The sequence below is a fragment of the Neomonachus schauinslandi genome, chromosome 1, assembly GCF_002201575.2.
Source record: "Neomonachus schauinslandi chromosome 1, ASM220157v2, whole genome shotgun sequence".
NCBI classification, from domain to species: Eukaryota; Metazoa; Chordata; class Mammalia; order Carnivora; family Phocidae; genus Neomonachus; species Neomonachus schauinslandi.
Window position 1 is genome coordinate 190262217 of NC_058403.1, and position 13057 is coordinate 190275273.

The 13057-nt window shown below is 37.8% G+C and overlaps 1 protein-coding gene and 1 pseudogene across 1 annotated transcript in view; one reads left to right on the forward strand and one right to left on the reverse strand.

Moving 5' to 3' along the window:
• Positions 1-850: 850 nt before the first annotated feature.
• CCDC66 (coiled-coil domain containing 66) overlaps positions 851-13057 on the reverse strand; it is a 59476-nt gene continuing 47269 nt past the window's right edge. Inside the window, exons 14-18 of the mRNA XM_044912793.1 lie at positions 4797-5284; positions 4218-4258; positions 3021-3265; positions 2570-2694; positions 851-1234 (exon numbers count right to left, since the gene is read on the reverse strand). Coding sequence (XP_044768728.1) covers positions 1148-1234; positions 2570-2694; positions 3021-3265; positions 4218-4258; positions 4797-5284 — 986 coding nt within the window. The 3' untranslated portion in view covers positions 851-1147. The remainder of the gene's footprint in view (positions 1235-2569; positions 2695-3020; positions 3266-4217; positions 4259-4796; positions 5285-13057) is intronic.
• Positions 9574-10839, forward strand: LOC110585050 (annotated as a pseudogene).

Here is a 13057-nt window from a genome sequence, read left to right on the forward strand (position 1 = left end):
GTTACCTGTACTTGGGCTTCAAATTGAAGCCTGTTTTATATATAAAATTAGATAATTTGCAGAAGGACAGTGAACAATGCCTTTTCTTTTTCTCCCCCCCTGGTCAGATGATACCAACTACTTTTGCTGAAGTGACATACCAATCGACTATTGTTAAGCTTTTGTATAGTGTTTATACAGGTATAAGCCAGTGATGTCAATAGATATAAAGGATTTTGGCTCAATACCTCAAGATTTATCTAACAATGAATGCAGTTTCAGTTTAGATGATAAACTATGTAACATAAGACTTAGGACTTAATGCCAGGCAGCATTATTTTTATCTTTAGGCTTAGCCATGTAAAAATTGCCTATTGGTAAAATTTTGGGTCAACCTTTTATTTGAGGTATTTGATGATTACAATTTTCAATGCTTAGTATGGTCCTTGACTTAACCAAATGCAATTTCATATTTCCAAAAGATGGGCTTCTGTTATATTAAAGGCACTGAACAAATCTGGAACAACTCTGCTATAGATTTTTGAATTCGTAGTCTTAGAAAAATGTAAGTATATTTTTGAGGTGGTGAAAACTTAAGTGCTTTACTAAAAATAACAATTCACAGATAAAGTATATGGTCAATTTTAAAACCGTATCTCTTGCTAATAACTGTCTGCATTAGAAATGCAAACTTGTAAAATGTTTTTGTAAAGTCCTAAAAACAGGAATTATAGAAAAGAAAATACTGAGCTATTTTAAAGTTGAGATGTGTTAAGTCAGACCTTCCTTTGGCCCCTCAGAAGAACTTGGAAGAGTTCTAACCTCTTAAATCTTTTTATAGAACAAATACCTAAGTGGTATTTCAATAATAAGCTATGTAAGTGTAGAAGAACGTGGTGTGTGAACAGGTCAGAAACCTGTCTTAAGGTAAGTAGAAAGTGTTTAAATACCTAGATTGTGATAGAGCAGAAAATGTTTTTTTACTAACCTTTACAAAAATGTCTGTTTTATTGTAAAAAACATATATACACAGCGTTGTACTACATAATGTACAAGTTTTAAATAAGCATTTTTAAAATAAATCCAGGTTATTTGGAAAATACAGTTATGCAATGAACACATTTTATAATTCAGAAGCAACAAATGTGAAGGATTTGATATTCTACATTTAAAACGAAGAATTAAAATTCTCTTCTTGATTTGCAGCTAAAGGCATGAGATTAGTTTCCAACTCCCTTTGCTTCTGGAGAAGGCCCTGAAATCACATTGATATGTTAGGAAGGTGTGCAGCAGACTTGCAAATTATTCCTATTTTACATTTCAGTCCTGCTAATCCAGAATTATATTTACTTTACTTTGAAAACCTGTAATCAATCAGTTCAGTTACTTGGCCATAGCTTTATCTTTGTCACGTTGAATTTTAACCACTCAAAAGACCTACATCAGACTTTCTCACTTGGATATTGTGTAGCTATTACATACGTGTAAGATTATGTTTTTAGTATAAAAACCAATAAGGATGACTCTTCCAAGTCTCCATAACTATGGGGCTGAAATCCCCTAAAGGCTCTTAAAATGGTAATGAGACACACTGAAGGAGTCTCCCTTAAATAACATCCAGTTTATCTTGACTGCACTAACCTTAGTGGCTTAGACAAGGCCCTGCTGAAATAAGATGTGGCTACTATACAGGTGGGTCACTGTATACATGGTATATATTCCTGCCTCTTGACCTCACAACTTTTACCTCTATTTAAAAAAGTGCCTTGTCACTTTAAAGGAAAATTGGGAATATCTGCTTGTTACATAATCTATATGTAACCAAAGCAAGCATTAAAGAACTAAAGGATACTTTCTATATAATTCTGTTATTGTGATTTTCTAGCTCTATGTGAACAAATTGGGTAAGCAACACTTGAATCGACAATTTGAAATGCAAGAGGCATATGTAAATGACTGGACATGAAAAAGGGCACTCCTAAAGTGGCAGTTTATTTTTCCTAAGATTAGGGATAGGTATTTAAAGGCCAGCTGATAAAGGTTATAGCCTTAAATATTGAATGTGTTACTAGATTTTATTTTTGCCTGAGCAAGCTAATGAGAAGTGACAATAACTGATGATCTGGGAGGAGAAGATGTATGTAGTCTGATGGGTAAGACGTTACGTGTATACTTTCACACCAAATTTTATTATTCTTTGGGACTTGCATCAATATTCTGTTCTGAACACTGCCAACACATTCAATTAAAAAAAAAAAACTGCATTACTAAGAATTTATTAAAGCATAATTTTGTATTTTCTGTCTTGGGTTTTAGGGTTTATTTCATGTTTACCCTTTCAAATGTATGTTTTTCATTAAATAAAATTGTCTTAATATTACAACTGTCTCATGATTTCATACTGGAGTATTTAAGATGGCAATGTGAATCAAATTGAAGGAAAGAACTTTTAAGATTAATATACAAGTGAATTTTTTTAACTGGGATGTGTTCAATTAGGCCTTTAAAGTAAAATAGCCCTTCCAATATATAGCCCTCCATTAGCCATACACAGAAAAGTTACATCCAAACTTGGTGAAAAAGCTCCTACCTGTCTCAGTTCCGATAGTCCCTTAAGGATTGCTTGCTGTCGATCCCTGTTTTTCACCAAGTTAGGATTAAGAAGTGGGTCCCTGACATCAGAATCAAATAGCTGCCGGTGTTCTTGGTCACAGTCTGAAGACAGAAGAAAGTGGTATAAGTCAAATACAATCTCTAAAATGAAAAATTCAGTAAAGTGCCCGCCTTTGGCTCAGGTCATGATCCCAGGACCCTGGGATCGAGCCCCACATTGGGCTCCCTGCTCAGCAGGAAGCCTGTTCTCCCTCTCCCACTCCCCCTGCTTGTGTTCCTGCTCTCGCGCTGTCAAATAAAATCTTTAAAAAAAAAAATTTAGTAACGGACCCCAAAAGAGAAATTCTACCCCTCCTGACTAAGGGCAAGAATATTAGTTTGGATTCTGAATTTAGTGTTGGGGGAAAGGGATACTTCTGTTTACTTACCATGTGAAGTTTGGTACTGAAGATCCTGGGTTAAAGGCCTAGACAGAGGTGCCTCTGGATCAAGGTAATAAATCTCACTGGTTCGGACATAGGGGATAAAATGAGATGGTTCAGAAAGACCAGGTGATGTTTCTGTTTGACTATCTTCTAAGATCAGATTCTCTCTTTCATAATTACTGTTTTTTAGTGTCTGAGTTTGTTGTGTTCTGTTTTTCACCACTGGAACTGGTGGTGGTGACTGAGACCTGTTTTTTTCAAAAAAGCACAATTAAGGACTAAGAAGCTTTAATGCAAAATTATGTATTTTAAATTAAGCATATCTACTCTTTAATCACATTTCAATTTAGTCTACAATGTAACACCTTAAGGAACACCAGGAATAGAAGTGAGTTCTATGACACTTTTCCTAAAATGGCAACAGGATAGGAAGACTTTACTTGGCAAGGATATATACAGTATAGAGGAAAAGTGAGGATCAACACTAGGTGGGCTGATTTAAGCCCAATGTTTCTTCTCCTTAGATAATTCACAATAATCTACTTACCATGCGAACCAAACTTCTTGTTAGAGCCACATTCCTACACAACTCTAAGCCACCTGGTTCATGCACAAAGGCACAGAATAAAATTCCTAACCATCTAAATCTGGTTAAATGAACTAGTATCCCTACTAGTCATTTCTTCATAACCTCCTCAATCCAAGCAGAAAGGCTATTCCACTGTTGACATCACTGGAAAGTCAAAACTGTTTTATTTTTATTTTAAAGATTTATTTGGTGGGGAGAGTCCCAAGCAGACTTGGCGCTAAGCACAGAGCCTGACGTGGGGCTCAATCCCATGACCCCGAGATCATGACCATGACCTCATGAAACCAAGAGTCAGTCACTTAACTGACTGAGCCAGCAAGGTGCCCCAAGTCAAAACGATTTTAGCTAAGTTTGCAGACAATACCTCACCTACATTCCTACCTACGTGCTTAGGCCCAGTCCAAATTGGGCCTTCAAATTTCAGGTAAAATGTCAGCCACATTTCCCTTATACCTCTATTTCCCACCTCTAAGTCCCTACACTTTCCTGTTACTGACTTCATATATATATATACGTGCTTTGATCTTACCTATATTCTGAGCAAATATTTGTACTTCCTTTGTCCCACACAGCACTAAGTAGCTATGGAATCAATCCAATCCATAACGTACCTTTCCTTGCCGAAAGAATTAATTTTCAGAGGCTCTTCTTCCTAAAGGGTAGATAAATGCAGACAGGAGTAACAGTACTGCCATATGTCCCCACAAATATTTTTGAAAACCAGAGAATGAGATAGATTTTCTACTTTTCCAGTCACGGAACCAATGCAGTAATTCCTGACCTTGTAAAATTATCCTCTGTCTATATTAACTACAAACGAGTTTTGAATGGCTATTTGAACAATGAATAGCATTAATCTATATAGGGTATAAGTGTCAAGTTTTTTCTGTACAGGACCAGATAGTAAACACTTTGGCTTTGTGGGCCATGTGGTGGTCTCTTCCAGCTACTCCAAACCAGACACAGACAATTCATAAAAGAATGAGCATGGCTGTGTTCCTATAAAACTTGATTTACAAAAGCAGCAGCATGATGGATTTGCCCACAGGCCGTTTGACAACCCCTGGTATAAACTAAAGCGTATTTCTTAAACTTGAACAGCCTCGTCAAAATAACCATGTGGGGAACTGTTTTCAATCTAGAAACACCAATACATACTTTAAAATATTTTTAAGACAGTAAAGTTTTACCTTTTCGATTAGATGCCACCTGAACCTTGGCTCAGTTTCTTGAGATGAAGGAAGAACTGGTGAAGTGCCTCTATTTTGAGAGAGATGTCCAGGATTATTTCTTTCTACCAAATTAAGCAGTTCCATCTGCCTTCTTACTTTTTTTTCTTCTCTCTGCTTTTGAAGCTGTTTAGGGTACTTTTCTGATGCTGGAATATACCTTTTGAGTGGCTTATTTATATTCCAATCAGGCCTTTTAGGACATTTCTTCATAGGTGTTTTCTCTGTCCTTGCAAACTCATTACACTGATCATTATGCCAACTGTTTTCTTTTTCTAAGTTGACTCCTTTAACCTGATTTATTATAAGTTCCTCTTTGTCTTTCTTAGTGTTAAACTGTTCATTAAATTCTGCAGGAATCTCAGGAGATGAACAATTTAGAATTTCCCTCTCTATTACTGTTCCACAGCATGATTCTGCATTGGTGAGTGTTCCTGTATTTAAGTCATCTAAAGAAAAATTTCAGAGGATTAATTTTTAATTGTAAAACACAGAATTTATTATTTTAACTATTTTTTTTCCAAATTCTATACCCATTAAACAACTTTCCATTCTCCCTACCAGCTTCTAGCAACCACCATTCTACTTTGTTTCTATGATTTTGACTATTCTAAGTACCTCATATAAGTGGAATCATACAGTATTTGTCTATGACAGGCTTGTTTCATATTAGCATAATGTCCTCGAAGTTCAACCATTTATTTGTATATAGCATGTGTCATAATTCCTCCCTTTTTAAGGCTGAGTAATATATACCATTATAGGTGTATACCACACTTTGTTTATCCATTCATCTGCCAAGGGGCATTTGGATTGCTTCTACCTTTTAGTTATAGTGACAAATGTTGCTATGAACACTGGTGTCCAAGTATCTCTTCTTACTTTTCACTTCTTTCAGGTATATATCCAGAACGGGAATTGATGGGTCATACAGTAATTATATTTTGAATTTTTTGAGGAAATGCTGTATGTTTTCTATAGTGACTACAGTTTTTACATTACCAATAGTCCACAAGGGTTCTAAATCTTACATTAAACCATTCACTGTACCAAGCAAACCCACAGTGCTGCACAATTTCAGGCCCTTTGACTTACCCCAAACAGAAACCCTGCATCCACTAAGCAGTAGTAACTCCACATTCCACCCTCCCTCCCAACCCCCAGCAACCTCTCTACTTTGCATCTCTATGAATTTGTCCACCCCACCCTAGATTCCTCATACAAGTGGAGCTATAGGATATTTGTGTTTCTGTGCACTCCTCCCTGACCCCATGCCCAGCTTACTTACTCAGCAAGATGCCTAGGTCATCCATGCCACACACTTCAGATGGTTTAGTTTTAAGTAGGCTCCATGCCCAGCGTGGAACCCAATGTGGGGCTTGAACTCACAACCCTAAGACTTTAGCTGAGATCAAGAGTCAGACACTTAATCGACTGAGCCATCCGGGATGCCCCCAGATGATTCATTCTTAGCATCACGTATGACCATTTTTTAAAAAACTTTTCACAGGACTGTCCTAGCTTTCACTGAGAATATACAAAAGCCATATATAATATCATCTTGTATATCTAAGTATTTCTCAGCACAAGTCTAAAATACATTTTTCATATCAATGGTAACTGGCAAAAAATTTTTCATCAAAAACAATGTAAAAAAAATCGAGGTGGTAAGTTTTTTATAACTTGGTTTGAAAATACATAAACATACAGGATCTGGAAAATGTCCTTCTGTTGTCTGAAGCGCTGGGAAAATGTCTTATATCTCCCTCCTTGGAACCAAATTTTAGGGAAATGTTCCTGATGAAAAGTCATGTTGTGTTTTTTGTACTTTTAGATCATATGACTCATATACCATTATATTCTGACTGCAGACCATTGCTGAATCACATACAACATTGGAAAAGTTTACTCAAAGACTTCTGAAATTTCCTTCTTACATGTTTACTGAGGTGTTCAGCTGTAACAGCTATGAAACCAGTTGAACAGTTTTACAAAAGGTCTTCTTTCACTCGTGATTAAAATTTTAAATACACAATTAACTAATGAAAAAAGGTCTGTGGTACATATTAAAAAAAATTAATAGTCCAGTTATTGCTCTCTTATCCTGGACACTTACTAGGTGTGTTATTCCAGGCTGGAGATGCTCTAGGACCAATCCCTAGTAAGGCTGCCCAGCCTGCATCATTCTAATACTGGATATTTTCTTTTGCCACTCTATACCCACTTAACGCCTTTTTCTACCATGACTCTGCCCTGGCAAACTAAACTGGTATGAACCTTATCAGTGGGTTCCTGGGTCCTCCAACTTCACAGTCAAGAGGGTTCACTGGCAAAGAGAATGAAGTCAGGATATTTATTGCACCGGCTCATTCCCTGTTTTGATCTGAGGCTGACTCTGTCCCTTTACCAAAGGTCATTGGTCCCCTCAAAGTTACCTTTAACACAACTTTTGCCTTCTAGGTTCTGGTAATTAGCTTAGCTGCTACTAGCACCAAAGTTATGAACTGTCTCTGATTCCCTCACACCCAGTCCTTTGGAAATGGTCCCTTTCTACATAAACCATCTTGAATTACTTGATTCTGGGACCCTGACTGATTAAATTAATTCTCTTATTTAAAGCCACTCGGTGATAATACACATAATTTCACTATCTTAAAGAATTATTTTCACTTTCTCTTAAATAATGTGTAGGATTCATACAATTCAACAGAATTTTCTGGATATAGGGAAGGGACTGAACCAGATTCATCAAGCTTTAAGAGCAAAGTATCAAAAAAAATACCAAGAGCTCATAAGCAGAATAATTTTAGGTAAGTGAGCAGCTGTCAGGTAAGTAAGTAACCCAGAGCTTCTCCCTGAGGTGTGATGGGTTTGAACCCTACACTGGACACCTCAGCTTTTAAGACCTGCTCTTGAGAGAGGAGTTCCCAAAACATCTAGCTTTGAAAGCCAATAGGGCTCATGTCCATGAGACCCACAAAGCTATAGTGGAAGAAAAAAATGGCTACTGTGTGGACTAACTTGCCCCAGGGCCCAGCAAAGAGGCAGCCAACAGTACCCAGAGTTATTAATATAAGTAAATGAACTTCTTTCACATAAAGTGTAGGCCTAAGGGGCAGGCATCTAACTTACCACATATCTAGGGACTTACTGTGATACTATTCCAGGGAACTGAGGCTGGCAGGCACTATCTTCATTTAAAACTTTAGGCCTGGGCACCTGGGTGGCTTAGTCGGTTAAGCAGCTGCCTTTGGCTCAGGTCATGATCCCAGGGTCCTGGGTTCAAGTCCTGCATCAGGCTCCCTGCTCAGTGGGGAGTCTGCTTCTCCCTCTACCTCTCTTCCCCCTCTTGCTTGTGATCTCTCGCTATTAAATAATAATAAAATCTTTTTAAAAAATTAAATAAAAAGTAAAACCCTAGGCCTACCCTGAACCTCTAACAGGTACTATCTTTAGAGTCCCGTCCTCCACCCCCCACCTCACTCCAACCAGCAGGTGTCATCTTCATGCTTTTCCTATCTGACTCCAGAGCGCCAATACCTCCTGGAGGGGAACTTTTACACAAGTCTGTTGCCCTGGATTTTATGTCATACCCTGGTTTCTGCAGCTGCTATGTAGGGGGTGCCACTTGATCACCAGGCCCTGGAGGCCAGGGGGCTTCTGCTTGTGGTCCTAGTGGACTGTATATATAAGTTAAAAGCTGCTGCCTGAAGGTCTGGCTTCCATGCAGCCTAAATCTACGTGCTGACTCAGATATTCCCCTCTAGTACACTGACCAGTCTTGGCACACTCAACTACTGGGAGCTTTTAAAAATAAAACTGGCTGCATGGACTATCACAAATGTTTGAGAGACAACCAAAAGCTAGGGTAGGGTTGAACAATAAGGGTCAGTGCCTATGTGAGGCCCTTCCTTCAATCCTGGGAGAGGCAGCTGTTTCATCTGATGCATAGAAACCAAGACAGAGGGGCGGCTGGGTGGCTCAGTCGTTAAGCGTCTGCCTTCAGCTCAGGTCGTGATCCCAGTGTCCTGGGACCGAGCCCCGCATCGGGCTCCCTGCTCCGCGGGAAGCCTGCTTCTCCCTCTCCCACTCCCCTTGCTTGTGTTCCTGCTCTCGCTATCTCTCTGTCAAATAAATAAATAAAAATCTTTAAAAATAAATAAATAAAATCTTAAAAACAAAAACAAACCAAGACAGAAAATCTAACAAAATGAAGAAACCAGAGGAATATGTTCCAAACAGGAGAATAAGATAAAACCTCAGGAAAAAAGCCTTAATGAAACAAATAATTTACCTAATAGAGTTCAAAGTAATGGTGATAAAGATGCTCACAGAACTCAAAAAAATGGATAAACACAGCAAAAACTTCAAAAAGAAAATACAAGTATTCAAAGTAACAAATATAAGTCATAGAAATAGACTAACTGAACTGAAAATTACACTAGAAGGATTCAGTAGGAGACTAGATGATACAGAAGAAAGAATCAGTGAGCTCAGACAGGATAGTGGAATTCATCCAGAGCATCAAAAAAATAAAAGTGAGGATAGCTCAAGGAACTTATGGGACATCAAACAGACTATTATTCAAATTATATGGAGTCCCAGAAGAGAAAAACGGCAGAGAAAATGGCTGAAAACATCCCTAACCTGGAGAAGAAACAGATAATCCAGATTCAGGAAGCACAGAGAATTCAAAATAAGAAACACAAAGAAACCATCACCAAGATTCATGATTAAAATGTCAGAACTTAACGACAAGGAGCATATCTTAAAAACAGTGAGAAAAACAACTTGTTACATACAAGGAACCCTCATAAAATTGAGATTTTGGGGGCGCCATGTTAGGACGAAGGGTAAGGAGGAGAAGCACTTAAAGTGGCAGGAGCAGTGCGGGAGTGGGGTTAGACCCAGGGCTGAGGCAGCTCCCCGCTACCCACCTCCCTCCCGCCCCAGTGGATCATGTCCAGGGCAGCGGAGTTGGGGGCGGGGGTGGGGTGGGGTGCGTGTGACTGGGCGATGCCTGCGCAGGAGACTGCTGTTTCCAGTTACAACGCAATGCAGGATCACCACAAACACAGCCACACCAGAAGCACTATGGCATTATCTCTATCAGCTTAGCAGCCCCCAAGGAGACTGCCTGCTTACACAGACACTAATTGAGACTCTGAAGCCCTTTGGAGTTTTTGAAGAGGAAGAGGAACTGCAGCACAGGATTTTAATTTGGGGAAAATTAAATAACCTGGTAAAAGAGTGGATATGAGAAATCAGTGAAAGCAAGAATCTTCCACAATCTGTAATTGAAAATGTTGGAGGAAAAATTTTTACATTTGGATCTTACAGATTAGGAGTAAATACAAAAGGTGCCGATATTGATGCGTTATTTGTTGCACCAAGACATTGTGATTGAAGTGACTTTTTCACCTCATCCTATGGTAAGTTGAAATTACAGGAAGAAGTAAAAGATTTAAGAGCTGCTGAAGAGGCATTTGTACCAGTTGTCAAACTGTGTTTTGACAGTATAGAGATTGATATTTTGTTTGCAAGACTAGCCCTGCAGACTATTATTCCAGAAGACTTGGACTTATGAGATGACAGTCTGCTTACGAATTTAAATATAAGCACTGGGTGTTATACGCAAACAATGAACCATGGAACACTACATCAAAAACTAATGATGTAATGTATGGTGATTAACATAACAATAAAATTTAAAAAAAGGAATTTAGATCTAAGATGCATAAGAAGTCTTAACAGTTGCAGGGTAACCAATGAAATTTTACATCTAGTACCAAACATTGACAACTTCAGGTTAACTCTGAGAGCTATTAAACTGTGGGCCAAATGCCACAACATCTACTCCAATATATTAGGTTTCCTCGGTGGTGTTTCCTGGGCTATGCTAGTAGCAAGAACTTGCCAGCTTTATCCAAATGCAATAGCAGCAACTCTTGTACATAAATTTTCCTTGGTATTTTCTAAATGGTATGTGTTTAGATTATATTAAAATAAAATTGTAGATACTAAAAAAAAAAAAAATGAGTTTTTCAGCAGAAACTTTGTAGGCCAGAAGACAGTTGCTCAGTATATTCAAAGTGCTGAAAGAAAAACTTCTAGCCGAGAATATTTTATGTGGCATAGTTATCATTCAGAATTGAAGGAGAGTAAAAAGTTTTCCAAACAAGCAAAAAATAAGAGTTTATCACCACTCAGCTGGTCTTTAAAGGAACGTAAAAAGGACTTCCAAGTTGAAAACAAAGGGCACGAATCAACAAGAAAACATATGAAAATAAAAATCTCATTAGTAAACATTAATACAAAATAAAAGTACTGGATTAATCACTTATAAAGCTAGTCTGAAAAATGTTTACTTAGTCTGAAGATTAAAACAGTAAAGTAGTAAAAATAACCCTAACTGGAATAATTAGTAAGGGATACAAAAGATAAAAAGATGTGCGGTAGAGCTTTAGAATGCGCTCAAACTTAAATTGTTACCAACTTAAGACAGACTTATAAATTAAGTTATATGTAAGCCTAATGGTAACCACAAAGCAAAAATCTATAGGAGATACACGAAAGATCAAGAAAAAAATCTAACAATACTATTAAAGTCATCAAAACAAAGGAAAAGAAAAGAGAAGAAGAAAGGAATCAGAAAACAATAAACAAAATGGCAATAAGCACACACCTGTCAATAATTCCTTTAAGTGTAAATGTACTAAACTTTCCAAATCAAAAGACATGGAGTGGCTGAACGGATAAGAAAATTAGATTGCTTATAAGAGACTCACTTCGGAAGGAAACACACAGAGACCGAAAATAAAGGGATGGGAAAAGATGTATGCCCATGGAAAAGAAAGTGAAGGTAGCTACGCTTCTATCAGTCAAAATAGACTTTAAAACAAAGACTGCAGTAATTGTAAGACAAAAAAGGGCATTACATAATGATAAAGGTGTCAATCCAACAAGAGAATATAACATCTGTAAATATTTATACTCTCAACACAGGAGCACCTAAATATATAAGGCAAATATTAACACACACAAAGAGAGAAACTGACAGGAGTACAACAATAGAGGACTTTAACACCCCACTTACATCAACGGATAGATAATCCAGACATAAAGTAAAAAATACAAACATTAGACCTTAAATGTTAGACCAGATGAACCTCGTGGATATATTCAGAACATTCACTCTAAAAGCAACAGAATACACACTCTTCTCAAGTGCACAGGGGACAGCCTACAGGATAGAACATGGTAGCCCACAAAGTCAGTCTTACTATTATTCATGAAAATTCAAATTACATAGTGCATTTTTTCAACCACAATGATATGAAACTAGAAATTAATAATTACCTGAGGGAAACTGGAAAATTCACAATTATGTAGAGATTAAATAACATGCCACTTAATCAATAGGTCAAAAAAATAAAAAGAAATAAATGTCTTGAGGCAATTTAAAATGGAAATACAACAATAAAACTTACGGGATGCAGTAAATACAGTTCTGAGAGGGGCGCCTGGGTGGCTCAGTTGTTAAGCATCTGCCTTCGGCTCAGGTCATGATCCCAGGGTCCTGGGATCGAGCCCTGCATTGGGCTCCCTGCTCTGCAAGGAGCCTGCTTCTCCCTCTCCCACTCCCCCTGCTTGTGTTCCCTCTCTCACTGTGTCTCTCTCTGTCAAATAAATAAAATCTTAAAAAAAAAAAAAACAGTTCTAAGAGGGAAGGGAAACTTGAGTGATAAATGCCTACATCAAGAAACAAGAAAAATCTCGGGCGCCTGGGTGGCTCAGTTGGTTAAGTGACTGCCTTCGGCTCAGGTCATGATCCTGGAGTCCCGGGATCGAGTCCCGCATCGGGCTCCCTGCTCAGCAGGGAGTCTGCTTCTCCCTCTGACCCTCCTCCCTCTCATGCTCTCTGTCTCTCATTCTCTCTCTCTCAAATAAATAAAAATAAAATCTTTAAAAAAAAAAAAAAAAGAAACAAGAAAAATCTCAAATAACATAACTTTAAATCTCAAGGAGAAAGAACGAACAACCAAAGTCAGTATAAGGAAGGAAATAACAAAGATCAGAATGGAAATAAATGAAATACAGACTACAAAGACAACAGAAGGTATCAATAAAACTAAGAGCTGTTTTTTGAAAAGATAAACCAAATTTAGCTAGAATCTTCAAGAAAAATAAGAGCAGACTCAAATAAAATCAGGATCAGAGAG